The following is an 18,924-nucleotide window of genomic DNA, read 5'->3' on the forward strand; positions in this document are numbered from 1 at the left end:
AAAAAAAAAAAAAAAAATACTAAAGAAAAGTGAGAAAAGAATCGCTTTACACCTCCCACATCAAAACCTAACTTTCTATAGATATTGACCTTTTCTTTTATTACTTTGCCGCTGATTCCTTGAACAGCACGTAGAGCTTCCACAAACTCTGCAGTGGTGAGATCAAAACCCATCTCAACAACCTTCTTGAGAGATTCTTCAAATTTTTCTCTTCCACATACAAGTTTACGATCAGAGACGAGCAAAGGGAACAATAACCTCTGAGGCACGCCAAGTTCTCTCAAAACCGATAAATTTGACCACAAGAGAGAAAGTCGAGAGAGAAAGTCGAGAGAGTTTTATACATCATAATCAAAGTCGAGAGAGAAAGTCGAGCGAGTGTGATACACGCGCGGCGATTTTTTCTCTCCCACCGTTTCTTTTTCTTCTGACCACAAGCTCGTGCTCCGATCTGGGTCCTCCGTCAATTCCGGTGACTGCGAGGACCCCTCGGCCCATGGTTCTTCACTCGCGACTCTTTGCATGTTACCGGCGAAGCTGATGGACGAAATCAAGGGAGCAGTGGAGAGGAGAAGAATCCGCGAGACGCCGATGGCAAGAGCTCTGCCGAAGGAGTTGCTACGCGGAGTGGAAGAGGGAGATTCACGGCGACGAACGAGAGAAGAAGGCAGCTAGATCGGAGGATTGGAGATCTTGGAGGCTTCGCGGGATCGGTTACGATAGGGGAGGTAGTCTCCGATCCGGCGAAGCTAAACCACCATCGAAGGCCCGCTTATCTACTCCCTGCTGCCTCTCTCTCTCACGACTGAGCGTGAAAACCTCCTCGACAAAAGGCAGATCGGATCTCTTCCTCCTTCCCAAAACGGCTCTACGGTGGCAGGACGGCAAATGGATCTTGGATCACCGTCTCTGTTCGGCTACCGTCGTCCAGGCTCACCGGAGGTCCTGTTCCGGCTGAGTATCCGCAAGTATGGGCGGCGGCTGCAAACGAGTTCTTCGTTCTGCAGATTAGGGTTTCATGGTTCCCGGTTTGGTTCGGTCTGTGAACCCGGCCGGTTTTGTTTCCATCGGTTTAGTTTTGGTTAACTGTAAATGAGTTGGACCCTAGGGATTTATGTATATGGGCCTACTCCGGAAATAGCCCATTGGGCATTATATGTTTATTAATTGAATACCCTTTAAAAAAAAAAAAAAAAAAAAAAAACCCGATAAATTTCTGATTTTATTCTCTTGCATACTCTGTGGCATAGATTGACATACCTTTTCAAACTTGGAACTCTTACCCGCTTCTATAATCTCTTTGACGAAATCATAGTATCTGCTTATAGTTTTGTCTCCTTTCATAGCCAAGATTTTAGGAACTTTTGAAACAGTCTCGGTGAGCTCAGAGCTTGAAGCTCCTCTGGACAGAACCTGAAGCTTGGGAGCAAGTGATTTCTCAGCATCGAGTATAAGCAATCTTGGATAATCTCTAATGATGCTAGAGATCTGAGGATCTGTGAAGCCATGACTTCTAAAAAGATTCAGAACAGAATCAGGATTTCTCCTCTCTTCAAAGCTTACTTTCCTTGAGATCGACTCAGCTAGGTTTGCGGTTAAACCCAATGAATCAATGAGATAAGAGACTGTAAAAATCTGACCTTTTCGGCCATTTTTAGAACTAGTAGAAGAGAAGGACTTAGAAAAAAAAAAGATATGGAACATTTTGCACTGAGACTCTTAAATTGTGTAACTTAAGAAACCTTCTTCTTACCTGGTGGAGTATAAGAGAAGACATAAACAATTTCAAGAAACAGCTTCTCTCTTCATCCACTTACGAAATCCAAAATGAGGGTTGAGGGTTTATGATGATTCATTAAAAATTAAAATAAAAAGATTAGTAAAATAAATAAAAATCATAATGTTTGGGATATGGAATCACGTCGTATTTATTATATATAGAAAATAAGCTTTAGGGTATATTCCTTAACGGACTATACAAAATCAAAATCAATAAACGAAACATATTACACCATTTCTATAACTTAATCAAGTAGTAGTAATTATGATATAGGCAGCGATCCTACTACAGTCACATTCTGGTTCACCCCATATATACACTAAGAACCTATATACTTCGTCGGAATAAAAAAATACAGTATTTATGACAAAGTTCAATATAACCAAAATAAAATTTTGTTCTTATCAACACAAAACATTCAAATCGATCACTTCAACGTTGTAATTTTTCTATAAAGCTATCATATTAATGGAGTAGTACTAGTGTGTGAAAACACGAATTTTGTAGTCACAATAAGAAATAGAACAAGCTAGGTATTAGACGTATTAATTGTTTGGAGACGACAATATATAACAATAGAAATCTTTATTGATCATAAGACTTAAAAACATGTATTAAAGTTAATCCCACCAAGATAATTAACTAAGAAAGAAAAAAAGAATAAAATTATTACGAATATATATAAGCTTTGTTATTCGCCTCTTTTTCTTTTGCCTCCGGAGGCACCTTGCTGGATTTGAGTCAAGCTTGGCACATAACTAAACAGAAAAGGCCAAGCATCATCGTCTCCAAGACACATTCGTGTGACTCTATTGTCCTCTCCAACAATGTATACCTTGTTTTTGCAGCTGGAATGATCACAAAACACGAGGACTTTCTTCTCCTCATCGAGCAAGAAACTTATATAATGCGAATATTCGAGGTGAGGGCTCAAATCCAATGCGAATACCTTGCTCCATGATATCGCTTTGGTACTTTCATCAATCTTATTTGTCAGCCATACCTCAACTTTTGTTGTATATTCGGGTTTTAACAAGACGGCGAGTTTCTCTTCTCTAACGACCGATAGAGCTACATTTTGATCATCCATAGCTATAGGAATCTGACCCGTAAGACGTTCAAATTTTTCTCTAGTATAATCAAAGCTGACTAAGAATATGCCGGGATGTTTCTCCTTTCCTTGTGAAGCAATCCAGTAAGTCTTCCCTTTCAAAGATGCGCCGCTTTCTCCACAAACTAAGTGGCAGTTAGGAGTGGCATCAAGAGTCCTCCATGAGTTAGAGTTAATATCATATATTTCGAATTCTTGGTGGTTGTAACCATAACTCAATATTTTGTAGCTTTTATTGCCAGATTTCTTGTCTTGGTAGGATCCGAGAGCATAGCAGTCGTTTGTCTTCTTGTCACCGTTTCTTGGCTCGATCCACTTGGTTTGACCCGTTAACGGGTTCCAAACCACGATTATATAGTTATTTTCGGTGCATAACAATAAGCCGTCGCAGTGATAAACATGAGAAATTCCGATTTGTTCTTGAACTAAACTACGAGGATCGATTAGGCTACGTTCACATGTGGCCATTACATATGGTTTTGTTCCATGGAGTTTGACACTCATCGAGCAAACTCTACCATTCTTCAACATGAGAACAAGAAACTGCTTTGCGGCTTTCTCCAAGTGCATTCTAGTGAATCTGCTATTGCTGAATAAATTGTTCCATTGCTTGCATGTAGATCGCAACCGCTTGAGAGATATGGCCGGAACGCGACAGAGTATCTCCTCTACGCAGAGGTCGTCCAACATCATTACTGTCATCTCTTAAAGAAGAAGAAATTGATTGTTGTTTAGACGACGAGTACACCAACTCTTTTTAAAAAATTTCTTTTATATGGAAAAAAGAACTTTTTCTTGTTTGCTTTTGAATATTTTGATCTCAACTTTACGTCCATGTAGCTCTCCTTTTATAGAAAAATCTCCTTAACTCTAATCCTCGTGGAATTTGGATCAAGCAACCGCATCTTCATAAAATAAGATCGTTTCCAAATATTCGCTGACGAAAAAAAGGTCGTTTTCGATATTCTCTTGATAGATAAGGTCGTTTTCATATATAGAATTATCCTACTTGGAATAGAGTTAATCTTATTATAATTTATTCGTTTAAAATTAAGTCAAACAAAAACATACATTAAGTTCACATATGACCGCGCCATATTAATTATTAAAAAACCTACTTCTTTACAAAGTCTATACAATAAATAATACTCTTCTCTCGCTCCTATAATATCAAAAAACTGTTTTCTTCACAAAATCTATTATAGAGTATAGAGAGACTCTTATATATTAGATCATTTGATTTTTCAATAATCCTAAAGAAATAAACTACAGAATGTATACTAACTTAGTGATAGTGAAGCTCAACAAACGTTAATGAGTCCTAATGATATAGCTTTCAAGTCTTTCAGTAATATTCGAGATAATGTACCATAAGTTTGCAAGAATTTGTATGAAACGGCCACAACAAGTAACGACCAAGTTCCTCAATCATTAAAAAAAACAAGTTTACTTTAGTATAAGTAGTTTAAGACTGAGGATGAGATTGAAGGTTCTTCCAAAAGGGAGTAACCGATTAATTAATTTTTAGTAATCATATTCTTAATTTAGTTTCAATCTCACAAGCGCATACAAGTTCTCTAGTCTTTACACTATGCCAATCCAATTGAACCGGCCATTGTGCCCTGAATCCAATGTGACTAATAAAGTAATAATAACACTCGCTCGTTAAGCTCATTAGTTAGATACAGCTAAGGGAGAACAAAATCAGGCGAATCGAAAATGTTGGCTAGGGTTTGGAGATGGGAGAGGAACATTTGAAGGAGAGAGTTTGAAATTGAGAGGTGGGTCTCATTATATCAAAAGCTTAGACGATGCCGTTGATTTTTTTCGATTACATGGTTCGATCTCTCCCCTTCCCTTCCACAATTGATTTCAATAAAGTAAAATTGGTGTGGTCGTGAGGATGGAACGACCCGATGTTGCAATTTCTCTATATCAGAATATGGGAATGATGAGGCGACTTCCAATTGATATGCACAGACAGCTTCAATAGTCTCTGATTAAATGTTTCTTCAGCTGTCATAACTCATAAGTTGTCCTTTGCTTTGTCTACATATGGAAAGATCACTAAACTTGGTTTCCCTCCCAATGTTGTTACGTTTAGCACACTGCTCCACGGGCTATGTCTCGAGAATAAGATTTTTGAGGCTTTAGCTTTATGATAATTCACACCCAATGTCATACCGTTTACCAGGGCCGGCGCAATAGATAATAAAATGACTTATGTAAAAAGGATCGAACTGGAAACCTCTATGACTACTTACTCGAGGTTGATCACTGTACCACAGTACACATTTTGAAAACAATGCCCTTAATATTTATATATTTCTTTGACGACTTCAAATTTTTTCCATTGATCAAAGAATAATATCTTTTTACCAAAAAATAAATAAAAATCAGAGAATAATATCTAAATATGAAAATTTAACTAGATAGTAACCTGCTCTCTGAAGTGCGGGGAAATATTTTTTAAAAATAATTATTTTGTAACACTATAAATAATAGTACAGCTTAAAGTTAATTTCTCATCTAAATTTTGGACTGGATTCATTTGAAATTCGAATTTAAAAAATTATTTAACAAAGTAGGCTCCTATTTATATGAATCAGTTTAGTTTGGAATTGCTTGTTTTTGGGTTTTGTTTTGGTTTAAAACCGAATAACTCATAAGTACAGTAAATGATAAAACTATAAAAACTTAAATTTTGTAATCAATAAAAGAATTACCGTATCTTGGTGTACCGAAGTCTCCAAGCAGAAAAATCATAAAGGCAATCTCGCAGGTCCATAAACTAATGACATATCAGCTTCTTGTCTGCTTTCACCTCCTCTCAAGGTTTCTATTTAATCTACCAAGGAGTATCATAATCCTATTGGAATAGTAATACAATTTGGGAAGTGATTACAAAACAAACCAAAACAGCTACTTATTGCTTCAGTCTAGTGACGTAAAAATGTTTATTTTCTCCCTTATGATTCCCTGAATGTAAAGAAGTTTGCTGTTTTTACCACAGCTTTTGTGTAGTCAGAATATGAAAGAAAACTCTTTTAAGTAATAAGCTTCTTGTCTGCTTTCACCTCCTATCAGTGTAATTTGGATAATCTATTCTTCATTTCAGCAAAAGTTTATTACTTAAAGAGTTTTCTTGTCGATTTTTCACCAACACATGAGAACAACATCATTCAAATCCATATATAATTTCGATTCACATGTCCCCTTCAGCCCTTTGGCTGCATAGCTTTAAAATAGGCTTCAAACCTCAAGAGTAATATATCGAAAAACGAGATCCATGACTAAAAGAAAAATACTTGAGAAGCCTTCTGATCTATAAAACACGATATCCGTTGAAGATAGCCATTAGTTCAGCCACAAGCTTCTTGTCATCATGGTTCCTCACGTACATTCTTAAGAACTCCTCATCCGTGCATAACAAGACAGCTTCCTTTAAAGGAAATTTGCTTTCTCTGTTTCCTAGCAAGCCTTTTGACATGAGTGTTTTCATAACGTTACACATTGGTACAATCCTCTTCTCCATGCTTAATCCAAGTACTTGTGGATACAAAGCTACAGCCTTTAATGGCCCTTTCATATTTTTCACCATGAACTCTTCCTCACTAAAAACTTAGTCTTCTTCTTCACCGTCTCTGCAGGTATATTGAGACACTGAGGGAAGTGCTTGACTATCATGGAAAACTCATCTTTGCTGAATCCTAGACCTTTAAATGTTTCAATGGAATTGGCTATCTTCTGGTCTGAAGCACCGATGCAATGCGGAAACACTGAGAGGATCTCATCTTCGAGTAGTCCACACTTCTTCAGGGTTTCAAACTTCTGAGTTATCTTCTTCTCCGATAATCTCATAGAGGTTGGATACTTCTTGAACATTTCCCTTACACCTCCCACATCAAAACCTAACTTTTTATAGATATTGACCTTTTCTTTTATTGCTTTGCCGCTGATTCCTTGAACAGCACGTAGAGCTTCCACAAACTCTGCAGTGGTGAGATCAAAACCCATCTCAACAACCTTCTTGAGAGATTCTTCAAATTTTTCTCTTCCACATACAAGTTTACGATCAGAGACGAGCAAAGGGAACAATAACCTCTGAGGCACGCCAAGTTCTCTCAATACCAATAAATTTCTGATTTTATTTTCTTGCATACTCTGTGGCATAGATTGACATAACTTTTCAAACTTGGAACTCTTACCCGCTTCTATAATCTCTTTGACAAAATCATAGTATCTGCTTATAGTTTTGTCTCCTTTCACAGCCAAGATTTTAGGAACTTTTGAGACAGTCTCGGTGATCTCAGAGCTTGAAGCTCCTCTGGACTGTAGAACCTGAAGCTTGGGAGCCAGTGATTTCTCAGCATCTAGTATAAGCAATCTTGGATAATCCCTAATGATGCTAGAGATCTGAGGATCTGTGAAGCCATGACTTCTAAAAAGATTCAGAACAGAATCAGGATTTCTCCTCTCCTCGAAGCTAACTTTCATTGAGATCGATTCAGCCAGGTTTGCGGTTAAACCCAGTGAATCAATGAGATAAGAGACTGTAAAAATCTGACCTTTTTGACCATCTTTAGTACTAGTAGAAGAGAAGGACTTGGAAAAAGAATATGGAATATTTTGCACTGAGACTCTTAAATTGTGTAACTTAAGAAACCTTCTTCTTACATGGTGGAGTATAAGAGAAGACATAACAACAATGCAAGCAAATATTGACGACTATTCAAGAAACAGCTTTTCTCTTCATCCACTTAACGAAATCCAAAATGAGGGTTTAGGGTTTATGATGATTCATTAAAATAAAATGATTCATAAAATAAAACAAAATCAAGATGTTTGGGGTATGGAATCACGTCGTATTATTATATATAGAAAGTAAGCTTTATAAAGGGTATATATACCTTAACGCACTATACAAATCAAAATCATTAAACGAAGCATTTAATCAAGTAGTAATTTATACGTATAGTAGGGAAGCGATCCTACTACATTCACATTCTGGTTCACCCCATATATAACGGGGTCACTAATAAGAACCTGTAGCTAACTTCGTCGGAATCAAAGAAATATTTATGACATGGAGTTCATTATAACCAAAATAAATTTTTGTTCTTATATATCGACACAAAACAAACGTTGCTTTATTACCAGTTAGATAGAAGAAAGATATATAATACATTTGAGTACACTTGATGATGATGAGGAAATTTGAGGAAAAAAGATTAAGAAAAAATAAAAATAAAAGTAAAATATTATTATAGTAATTCCAAATTCACATCACATAAAAAACAAAAAAAAAACAAAGGAAAGTGGTGTAATCTTGAAAGTTAAACAATAGTAGCTGTCGATTGTGGTTGCTTGACAAAGTTCCACCAAGCTGGCTCTCCTCTCCATAGTTGGGGACAACACGGTGCAATCATGGCTGGTATGAACCATAGCAAACAAGGTAGAGTAATGTATAGGGTCAAGTGAGAAATAGAATAGATGAGGCAGAGGAAGATACAGAAGCCGAACGTGTGACATAAGCGTCCCACGAAGTAAGTAACACATAATAATGAATCATCATCGCATGCTTCAAGCCACAACAGGCCGTTAAATAGGATGGCAAGTGCGTACGTACTAGTGAAAATCATCACAGGTCCCGAAACGTTTTCATCTACGGGAATCTGGTGGGTTCTCATAGCCATATGCAAGATCGCTGCAACGTTGAGGGTTATGATGATGCTGTTCATCGCAACCTCGTAACGTAGGTTCCCGTCTGTCCTGCAACCAACCAGCAGATCGGATTTAATCAGTTTATATAATCAAATCTTATGTTACATAATATATAGTAAAAATTAAAGAAAAGAAAAAAAAAATCATTGATGTGGAGTCTCTCACCTCCAAGTACGCGGGAGGGCAGGTTCATGTACGATTGTAGCAGTTTCCATGGCTTCTTTGACTCGTTGTTAAATCGAAGAAAACTATGTAAATTTATCAGTCTATTACACATACATATATTGATAAACCAAGTCCTATTCCAAACGTGATTGAGTTTTTTTTTTTTTCTTTTATTTTTATTAAACCAATATATGGGGTTTGTTCTCAAGTCCTTTTCCAAATCGAAGTGGAATGGAAATAATCATAATTTTTTTTTCATTGGCTTCCGCTACAGAATAATTTTCATTGCCGGCATCGGTTTTTGATACTTACTATTGAGAAGAATAAAACAATACAACCATTCAAAACAAAACATGCAAGAGACAAAAGCTAGCTTCATAACACAAAAAAACGAAAAAAGAGTAATAGTTATTCGGCAGTGGTAAATGTCCGAGGTGGAGGTGCTGAGTTTGATGTTTCTACAAACCAAGTTATGTGAGACTAGTTAAGCTAGGTTACTAACTAATGTTAGACTATACAATATCTAGATTAAATCATGCCTAAAATGGGGTGGTTAATTAATCTAGTACTTTGCGTGTGTAAGTGTGTACTATGTATGTGAGATCATCAATGTACCGTGTAGAACGATACTATCATATACCGTTTTTCTTGTTCCTCACATGATGTTGAAGTGAAGCCACGAGGAGAGCTTCTGGTTCCTGACAATCCTCCAATATACAGAGTGGCTATAAATGGGGTAAGTTTTATGCCAGCAGAAACAATTTTTCGAAATTAAACTCGAGGTCCAAAACTTTAAAATCGATGACTTCAATGTTGTAATTTTTCTATAAAGCTATCATATTAATTAATGGAGTAATGTGTGTGAGTATTAGGTAAGCAAGATAGTCTCAGTTAACGTTGGAAACAATTAAGTTGATAATGTTTAGTGGATGTTTGCGATATACATATATTTAGTGACAACACGAATTTTGTAGTCACAATAAGAAATAGAACAAGGTAGTCTTATTAATTGTTTGGAGGCGACAATAACAATAGAAATCTTTATTGATCATAAGACTTAAAAACTGTATTAAAGTTAATCCAACTAAGATAACTAAGAAAAAAAAAACAAATTAAATTAAATTAATAAGAAGCTCTGTTAAGTAATTAGACTCTTAACAGTCAAAAAAATGATTTGAGATGTCAAAAGTTTATGGTACTCATATGGGTCGACTAGTAATGATGAAACGAAATACAACAATGATCAGTTTCTATTATGGTTGTCGAAACTTTTAGCATTATTCAATTTGATTGATAAATAAATATTTATACAATACATAATAAAATTTATTAATACGACTAGTTCGACAGTTACATAAATTTAAAGAGTTATAAATATTCGTTATGAGATTTTAAGTACTTTATGCAATTAAAATCTTTCGACAGGTTTAAAAATTTGTTACAACTAATTTTGTGTAATACATTACTGTTCACTGACATGGATTTTAAACGTCAAAATTTCACTGCCCTAACTGTTTTGTTTTAAAAGCTATTAAGTATGACTGTATTAAGTTTTCAATGGTGTTACCTAAATATATATACTTATAGACTACAAAATGGACACATTGTACATCTCTAGACCACTCATTTATAAATGATCTAATAAAATTTTTGTGTAAATCATAATTTATTTTTTGATTGTAGGACACAAGGTACGATACGAAGAAGGAATACAAAAAAAGAAAAAAATCAATCGTATGAATCAACAAATGACCTCCCCCGATTTACCAAGCAAAAACACGAAAGACTATGTCAGCCATTACAAAGATAGGTTTACGATTTTTTCCCTAGCGATAAGTGATGATGTCAATCGCAGTGTTGATCAGGTATATGCATTCTCATTCAGTAGCGAGAGTACCTCGAAACAGATTAACACCACCATGAAGATCAGAAAACCAAATAAAAAGTGCATCTTGATAGAGAATGAGATTTATTTATTGGCGAATGTGAATAAGGAAACAGTGGGTGTAGAAGGATCCTATCAAGACTTGGTTGTGTCTTTTGAATTGGTCTATCAAGAGATAAAGTTGCTTGTTTGGTGATGAAGTTTGAAATCAAAAAATTTGTGTTGTTAGAACATGCTTATAGAAAGTTGCATCTGCATAGAACTCATATATATTTCTTTGGCAAATCTTGATAAGGAAATAGTGGGTGTAGATTAATCATACAAAGATGTGGTTGTTTCTTTCTAATTGATTAATCACAAGATCAATTTTTTTCTTCCCATGTACAGATGTAATAACTTTGCCTCACAAATAAACTATAGTAGCCTTAATTAGACTTTAATTAATAACCACAATACAGGATGAATATGCTATTCATCATTATTTTTCAAATTTTTAACTATTTCAAAGTAATATCTTGTGACTTGTCCACACCGTTCTTTTACATCCTACTATATTAATTGAGAAGTACAAATATGAAACTAACCTTAAAATGTGTAAAAAATTACATTCAATTGCCATTAGAAAAAATAATTAAGCTTAATTAACTAATTTAAATAAATATAATTAATTAAAAATAAAAAACACTCACAGATCAAATATTAAAAAATCTAAAAAAAAATATTTTCTCTCTCTAATAAATTATGGACGAAATTACTAATTATTTAAAAAATATATATATATAAACCAATCATAATTTTAAAAACTAAGATTTTATATCCAAGTATACAATACAATTATTTTTAATAACTAAATTCGATGATTTTGTTAAGTTTTCAAATTATGATCCCCCTATCATATTTATTTTATTTTATTTACAAATTGTTTGGAATTTTCATATAATACTTATAATTTAAAATGCATATATTTTTCTGCATATGTTGTGATTTGAATTTTTTAAAACGAAGATATATTACTCATTGTATGAAAATATGTGTTTTAATTTCCACATTGGCAGATTGGTAAAACTAAATTTATATAAATAATAAATTAATAATTTTTCTTTGCTCATAATTAGAATATTAAAATTACTATTTTATATTTCACAAAATAATGATGCAAATACAACAAACAAACAATATAAAACTGTAATAATATGTCCAAAATAAAATACTATAATATTCTAAAATAATTATTATTCAAATAGACTAATAGATTTACATAACAATTTAAAATAAATAATATCTCAAGCAAAATAATTCTTTAAAAAAATAAAATAATAATTATTATTTTTTCTTTTTTAAATGTTCACCCGTGCTTTAAGCACGGGATATATCCTAGTTCCTATTAAATGGGGAATAATGATATATATTTGTTCCTATACAACATGGAACAAAAAGTGAACAGATATTAAAATATCATTCTTATTTTAAAGTAAATATTAAATAGTTTCTCTTAATATTATATGTATGTTAGTATCTAATAATATTCAAATCTTTATATAACCATATGCATTTTATGTTAAATTAATCTTTAAATTTTCTTTGAAAATTTTATAAATGGTGAATAAATTTAATTTATGTTTACATTGAAAATAAAATAATATATTTTAAATTACTCATATAAATACTATTTTTAATTAATATTAATATTTAAATATTTAACATGATATATATATATATTAATTCAAATTTTCTAGTTTATAATTAAATGTAAAACTAATTAATTTTTAATACATTTTTAAGATATTGTTAGTTACCATTCATCTTATTTTATTTATTATTATTTTTTTGAATAAAATGTAAAATTTATTCGAAAAAATAACATTTTACATCAGCGGTGGTTGAAAATATGAGTTTGAAAAAATCATTCTAAACATTCATCTGATCTTATCTTATCCTAACTTTTTATTTTTCATTTTCAATTTTTTTTTGGTTCCATTCCTCATCATTTATTTTTTCTTTTTGTTAAAGTCCTCATCGTTTAATTTTTTCACTTTCTTTTTGGCCCTTACTTTAATCACAATCGAAAGCTAAGTTTTTTGGTTTTAAGATATTCTAAGATAGCTAATAAATGAAATATTAATATTAGTAGTTTTCATACACTTGTTAATATCTGTGTTCTTTGTTTTAAAATAAGAAATGGCTTTTGATGGGAAGGAGCTCAATGATGCAAAGCAAAATGAAGTGAAGGGAAGAGGAAAATAAAATCAACAAATATCTAGTTTGGATACAGACGTCTGCTACTTGGCTGCATTGCTGTTTCTAGGCTACCAACCTTAGTATCAGAAAAGAGACTCAACCTTAGTATCAGATTGCTTTTGAAGTCAAAAATCAAAAATCTTCATAATAAAAACAAAATCCTTGACAAGCCTTCTGATCTATGAAACACGATCTCCGGTGAAAATAGCCATCAACTCATGCACAAGCTCCTTGTCATCATGGTTACGCACATACTTGTATAAGAACTCTTCATTGGTGCATACCAAAACAGACGACATTAGAGGGAGTTCACTTTCGAGCAATCCTTTTGACATGAGAGCTCTAATTACATTACACCTTGGGACAATCCTCTTCTCCATGCTGTATCCAAGCATCGCAGGGGTTGTAATCACAGACTTTAGAGGCCAATTCATCTTCTTAACCACAAACTCAGTCTTCTTTGTCACAGTCTCTGCAGATAAAATAAGACATTGAGGAAAGCGCTTGGCTAGTATAACAAACTCATCTCTGCTGAATCCTAGGCCTTTAAATGTTTCAATGGAGTTCAATATCTTCTTCTCTGAAGCACCAACGCATTGCGGAAACTTCTTCATCAGTGAAAGGACCTCGTCTTCGAGTAGTCCACACTTCTTCAGGGTTTCACAGATCTGAACTATCTTCTTCTCTGAGTTATTCAAAAAGGTGGGACACTTCTTGAACATCTCCCAAACATCTCCCACAGAAAAGCCTAACCTTTTACAGACATTGACTTTTTCATCTATTGTTTTGTCGCTGTATCTGTAAACAACCTTAAGAGCATGGACAAACTTTGAGGAGGTTGGATCAAAACCCATCTCAACAACCTTCTTGAGTGATTCTTCAAAATTTTCTTTTCCACAGACAGGTTGGGCATCAGAGATGAGCAAAGAGAATAAAAACCTCTGAGGCACGCCCAATNCTCTCTCAGAACCAAAACATTCCTGATTTTATTCCACTGTCTACTACCCTCTGGCGAAGATTGACATAACTTTTCATAATTGGAACTCTTATCTGCCTCTATAATCTCTTTGATGAAACCATAGTATCTGCTTATAGTTTTGGCAGCTTTCTTTCCCAAGATTTCAGGAACTGTAGAAACAATCTCAGTGAACTCAGAGGTTGAAGCTCCTCTTGACTGCAAAAACTGAAGCTTGGGAGCAAGTGTTTTCTCAGCATCTAATACAAGCAATTGTGGATAGTCCGTAACGATACTAGAGATCTGAGAACCAGTGAAACCATGACTTTTAAAAAGACTCAGAACTGAATCAGGATTGCCCTTATCCTCGAAACTGACTCTCATTGAGATCGATTCAGCTATTTTTCTAGTCAAACCCAATGAATCAACGAGGTAAGAGACTGTAAAGTTCTTACCTTTACGACCATCTCTATTACCAGCAGTAGCGACAGAGGAGAAGGAATTGAAAAAAGAAGATGCCTTTTGCACTGCAAAACTCAAATGACACCATTTCTGCAACTCGCATAAATTTTTGCCATGGAGTATCAGAGAATACATGACCAAAGACGAATGCAAGAAGAACAGAACCCAGCAAATCCCTAAAGTTTAGAAGCGATTTCTACCCAACGATCAGTTTCAATTCGAGAAGACGAGCCGCGCGGATAGTGAAGTGAAGTGAAGGAAGAACGATTCACACTCATCGTCTCATCGATCAGTTGCAGATAAAAAAAACAAAAAGCAGAGATCTTTAGGGTTTAGGCAAAACCCCTCTTTTAATTTTGATTTTGAAAATGTTGTCGAATACAACCGAAACATAATACGGTTCGGTTCAGTTATAGACAAATTCGATTTTTGTTGCCTAAGTTGAACCAAAATACTTTAGAAACTCGAATAATATTGGTTAAATTGGATAAATTTGGTTAGTTCGGTTTAAGGTTTTGCATTCTTAATTGATTTTTTTTATCACTATAAGCTGCATTGAATCATTACAATCCATATCTGCAGTTAAAAGAAAAATGATCAAGATTTTGAAAGGCTTACATGACCAGCTGTGATTTAAGTACCCCCACCAATCCCAAAACATTAAAGAATTTAGTGAAACCAAAGATCAAACACTAATTAAGGAGCCAAAAAGGCTTACATGACCAATCCAACAACTCAGGACCTGCATTGCATCATTCCAATCCTAGTTGGCTTGCTTTTTAAGGTCTAAAATCAAGGTTTTAGATACTCAAAAACAAAAGCAAAATCCTTGACAAGCCTTCTGATCTATGAAACACGACCTCTAGAGAAAATGGCCATCAACTCAGGCACCAGCTCCTTGTCATCATGGTTCCTCACATACCTGTTTAAGAAGGCCTCATCGGTGCATGCCAAGACAGACGACATTGGAGGGAGTTGGCTTCTTAGCAATCCTTTTGACATGAGAGCTTTGATTACGTTACACCTCGGGACAATCCTCTTCTTCATGCTGTATCCAAGTACTGTAGGGAACAAAGCCATCTCTCTTAGTGGCCAATTCATCTTCTCCACCAGAAATACAGTCTTCTTCTTCACCGTCTCTGCTGAATATCCAATGCACTTAGGATGGATCTTGGCTATCTTTGCAAACTCATCTCTGCTGAATCCTAGGCCTATAAATGTTTCAATAGAGTTCAATATCTTCTGCTCTGAAGCACCAATGCATTGCGGACACTTCTTGAACACTGAGGGGATCTCTTCTTCGAGTAGTCCACACTTTTTGAGGGTTTCAAACGTCTGAACTATCTTCTTCTCTGAGTATCCAAGAAAGCTTGGCCACTTCTTGAACATTTCCCATACATCACTCACTCCCACACCTAACTTTTCATACGCAGTGACTTTTTCTTCTATTGTTACCTCCCTCAAACCGAAAACAACACGCAGAGCTACGAGAAACTTTGAGGTACTTGGATCAAAACCCATCTCCACGACCTTCTTGAAAGATTCTTGAAATCTTTCTTTTCCACAGACATATTTCGCATTCGATGTAAGCAATGAGAATAACAACCTCTGAGACACACCTAATTCTCTCAAAACCAACAGATTTCTGATTTTATTCTCCTGCTTACTACCCTCCGGCAAAGAATGACATATCTTGGAGCTCTTATCAGCTTCTATAATGACTTTGACGAAATCATAGTATCTACTAATAGTTTGGTCCCCTTTCTTTCCCAAGATTTTAGGAACTGTAGAAACAATCTCAGTGAGCTCAGAGCTCGAAGCTCCTCTGGACTGCAAAAATTGAAGCTTTGGAGCAAGTGTTTTCTCAGCATATGCCATAAACAATCGTGGATAGTCCGTAATGATGCTGGAGATCTGAGAATCAGTGAACCCATAAACCCTAAGAAGGTTCAGAACAGAGTCAGGATTTGACTTGTCCTCGAAGCTGACTTTTTTCGAAATCGATTCTGCGAGCTTTGTAGTTAACCCCAATGAATCAACGAGGTAAGAGACTGTAAAGTTCTTACCTTTACGACCAACTCTAGGACCCAAATCTCCAGCACTAGCGGATGAGAAAAAAGCAAATGGCTTTTGCACTGTAACTCTCAATTGACGCAACTCGACCAACCTTCTTCCATGGAGTATCAGAGAATACATGGCAAATGCTAACACACAGCGAATAAGGAAGAAACTTATGCAAATTGATTTATAAAAAAAACGAAATTTAGGGTTTATGAGCTCTTGTTGCTTAAAACTTCAAAAGATTTATTAAGTTGGTATAGAAAGAATGCTGAGATGTTCTCTTTGGTATTGTATACTTAAGCTTACTATCGAAAGATATGAAGTACACACAAAAAGTGTCAACCTTTTTCGACTATAGTTTTTCTAGATTATGACCCAAAAGAGGATAATTTGAACCTAATGCTTCATCTGTGCACATGAAGAAAGAGCCAACGATCAAGATACAAGCATGAATTGACTGTAACCCCAAACATGTATTCAAAAGCTCTTTTGCTATATCATAATATCAACCAAAGGAAAATTTACAGTTTGAAGTTATTTTTCAGAGTTGGATTGCATATAGAAAGAATCGGTTCGGATCCAGAGACATTTGTCTCTCTCTCAGAAAACACAAAGTTCATCAGGCGTCAAGCTAGCATCCAGTGGAACCTTGACTGTTAAAAAAGGAAAGAGGTGTAACCTGTTACAAGGCAGTCTTTAGAATGTAACCAGCTGTTATGAGTCTATTGCCAACTGATAAACTCACCTGAGGTGTTCACATACGAGCTGCCTTTTGTGGCTTCCATTTTCTGATGATTCATATAGTGACTGAAACGACTGAACAGAGCATCAGAAACAAATTTTACTTTGTGTTGCAGGAGGACTGAGAAATAGACTCCGAGTGTATGCACTAGCCTTAAACACACGAGAGTGTCTTCTTATGACACTCTCAGGCAGATTGCATACAGAGGGAACTCTGCTTCCCATAGTAAGGCATCAAAGGATTCACTGATAAATCTAAAACTAACAGAAAGAACAACAATCCCTAAAGTTGCTCATTGTTCTCCTTGTAGGTGATCAGTGAGTGAAACTCGATTTCTGGTGAAGATAGCGATTAACTCAGGTACGAGCTGCTTGTCATTATGTTTCATCACATACTTGTTTAAGAAAGCTTGATCAGTAGTCATCAACACTGAATACATTGCAGGTAGTTCAGTTCTGATAAATCCTTTGGAAATAAGAGCTTTGATTACATTACACCTTGGTACAATCCTCTTCTCCATGCTTAATCCAAGTACATGTGAGTATGAAACCACAACCTTACGTGGCCATTTCATATTCTTCACCAGAAACTCAGTCTTGTTCTTCACCGACTCTGCAGAACATCCAATGCACTGAGGAAAAAGCTTGACGATCAACGTAAACTCACCTCTGGTGAATCCTAGGTCTAGAAATGTATCAAAGGAGTTCCCTATCTTCTTCTCCGAGAATCCAAGAAACATTGGAAACTTCTTGAATATTACCCATACATCTCCCACAGAAAGGCCAAACCTTTTATAGTCATTTACTTTTTCTTGTATCCTTTGGTCACTGAATCCTCTAATAATGCCCAGAGCATCGATGAGCTTTGAGGTGGTCGGTTTAAAACCCATGTAAACAACTCTCTTGAGGGACTCTTCAAATCTTTCTTTTCCACAGACAAGTCCTTTATCAGAGATGAGCACTGAGAATAACAACTTGTGAGGCATGCCCAAATCTCTCAAAACCGATAAATTTCTGATCTTATTCAACCGATAAATTGCTTACTACCCTTGAGCAAAGAATGAGATGACTTTTCCAACTTGGGAGTCGTTTCCGCTTGTACAGTGTCTTTGACGAAATCATAGTATACACTGATAGCTTTTGCTTCTTTCACTGCCAAGAGTTTAGGAACAGTAGAAACAATCTGAGTGAGCTCAGAGCTTGAAGCTCCTCCTCCTCTGGACTGCAAAAACTTCAGCTTGGGACCAAGTGACTTCTAAGCATCTAGTACAAGCAATGTTGGATAACCCGTAACGGTGCTGGAGATCTGAGAATCTTTGAACCCATAGCTTCTCAAAAGACTCAGAACAGAATCCGGATTCCCCTTGTTCGCGAAACTGACTTTCCTAGAAATCGATTCAGCGAGCTTTTTAGCTAAACCAAGTGAATCAACAAGGTAACAGACTGTAAAGTTCTTTCCTTTTCGATCATCTCGTGAACTCACGTCGCTAGCAATAGCAGAGGAAGAGAAGTAATTTGAAAAAGAAGATCCTTTTCGAAAACGATTCACTGAAACCCTCAAATTATACCATTTCTGCAACTGAACCAACCCTTTTCCATGGAGAATCAGAAAATACATTACAAAGACAATGCAATAATTACTCACACACAGTCTCCTAATGTTGATCTTTCTGAATTTCCATTCAGAGAAACCGAATAAAAATCTCCACCCCAACCTTGTTTTAGCCTTGAAGCTTTTAGCTTTTCCAAGTTATGGAGATGAACTGCGTGTCGGCAAAACAGAAACGCATGTTCAATCAAAC

The 18,924-nt window shown here is 35.3% G+C and overlaps 3 protein-coding genes and 3 pseudogenes across 3 annotated transcripts in view; all 6 read right to left on the minus strand.

Annotated features, from left to right (window-relative positions):
* The window catches only part of LOC104716038 (probable F-box protein At5g47300), a 4,866-nt gene extending 1,273 nt beyond the window's left edge, over nucleotides 1-3,593 (minus strand). Inside the window, exons 1-3 of the mRNA XM_010433385.1 lie at nucleotides 2,507-3,593; nucleotides 1,261-1,496; nucleotides 105-260 (exon numbers count right to left, since the gene is read on the minus strand). Of these exons, the coding sequence (XP_010431687.1) occupies nucleotides 105-260; nucleotides 1,261-1,496; nucleotides 2,507-3,593 (1,479 nt within the window). The remainder of the gene's footprint in view (nucleotides 1-104; nucleotides 261-1,260; nucleotides 1,497-2,506) is intronic.
* On the minus strand, nucleotides 6,217-7,592 carry LOC104716039 (annotated as a pseudogene).
* On the minus strand, nucleotides 8,228-8,830 carry LOC109126508. The gene is made up of 2 exons (XM_019230127.1): nucleotides 8,781-8,830; nucleotides 8,228-8,663 (listed from the first exon to the last, which is right to left on the minus strand). The coding sequence occupies exons 1-2, from the start codon at nucleotides 8,828-8,830 to the stop codon at nucleotides 8,228-8,230; spliced, it is 486 nt and encodes a 161-aa protein (XP_019085672.1).
* Nucleotides 12,898-14,679, minus strand: LOC104716040 (annotated as a pseudogene).
* On the minus strand, nucleotides 14,924-16,548 carry LOC104714545 (transcription termination factor MTERF4, chloroplastic-like). The gene has a single exon (XM_010431947.2). The coding sequence runs from the start codon at nucleotides 16,514-16,516 to the stop codon at nucleotides 15,167-15,169; it is 1,350 nt and encodes a 449-aa protein (XP_010430249.1). The 5' UTR covers nucleotides 16,517-16,548; the 3' UTR covers nucleotides 14,924-15,166.
* Nucleotides 16,821-18,881, minus strand: LOC109126292 (annotated as a pseudogene).

The sequence above is a fragment of the Camelina sativa genome, chromosome 9, assembly GCF_000633955.1.
Source record: "Camelina sativa cultivar DH55 chromosome 9, Cs, whole genome shotgun sequence".
NCBI classification, from domain to species: Eukaryota; Viridiplantae; Streptophyta; class Magnoliopsida; order Brassicales; family Brassicaceae; genus Camelina; species Camelina sativa.

What these genes read in the sequence shown, in the direction of transcription:
- LOC109126508 (XM_019230127.1), bottom strand. Translation starts at nt 8,830, where the DNA reads ATGGAAACTGCTACAATCGTACATGAACCTGCCCTCCCGCGTACTTGG. An exon ending in GCCCTCCCGCGTACTTGGAG is followed by an intron (nt 8,664 to 8,780) that starts GTGAGAGACTCC and finishes GGTTGGTTGCAG; the next exon opens with GACAGACGGGAACCTACGTT.
- LOC104714545 (XM_010431947.2), bottom strand. Translation starts at nt 16,516, where the DNA reads ATGTATTCTCTGATACTCCATGGAAGAAGGTTGGTCGAGTTGCGTCAA.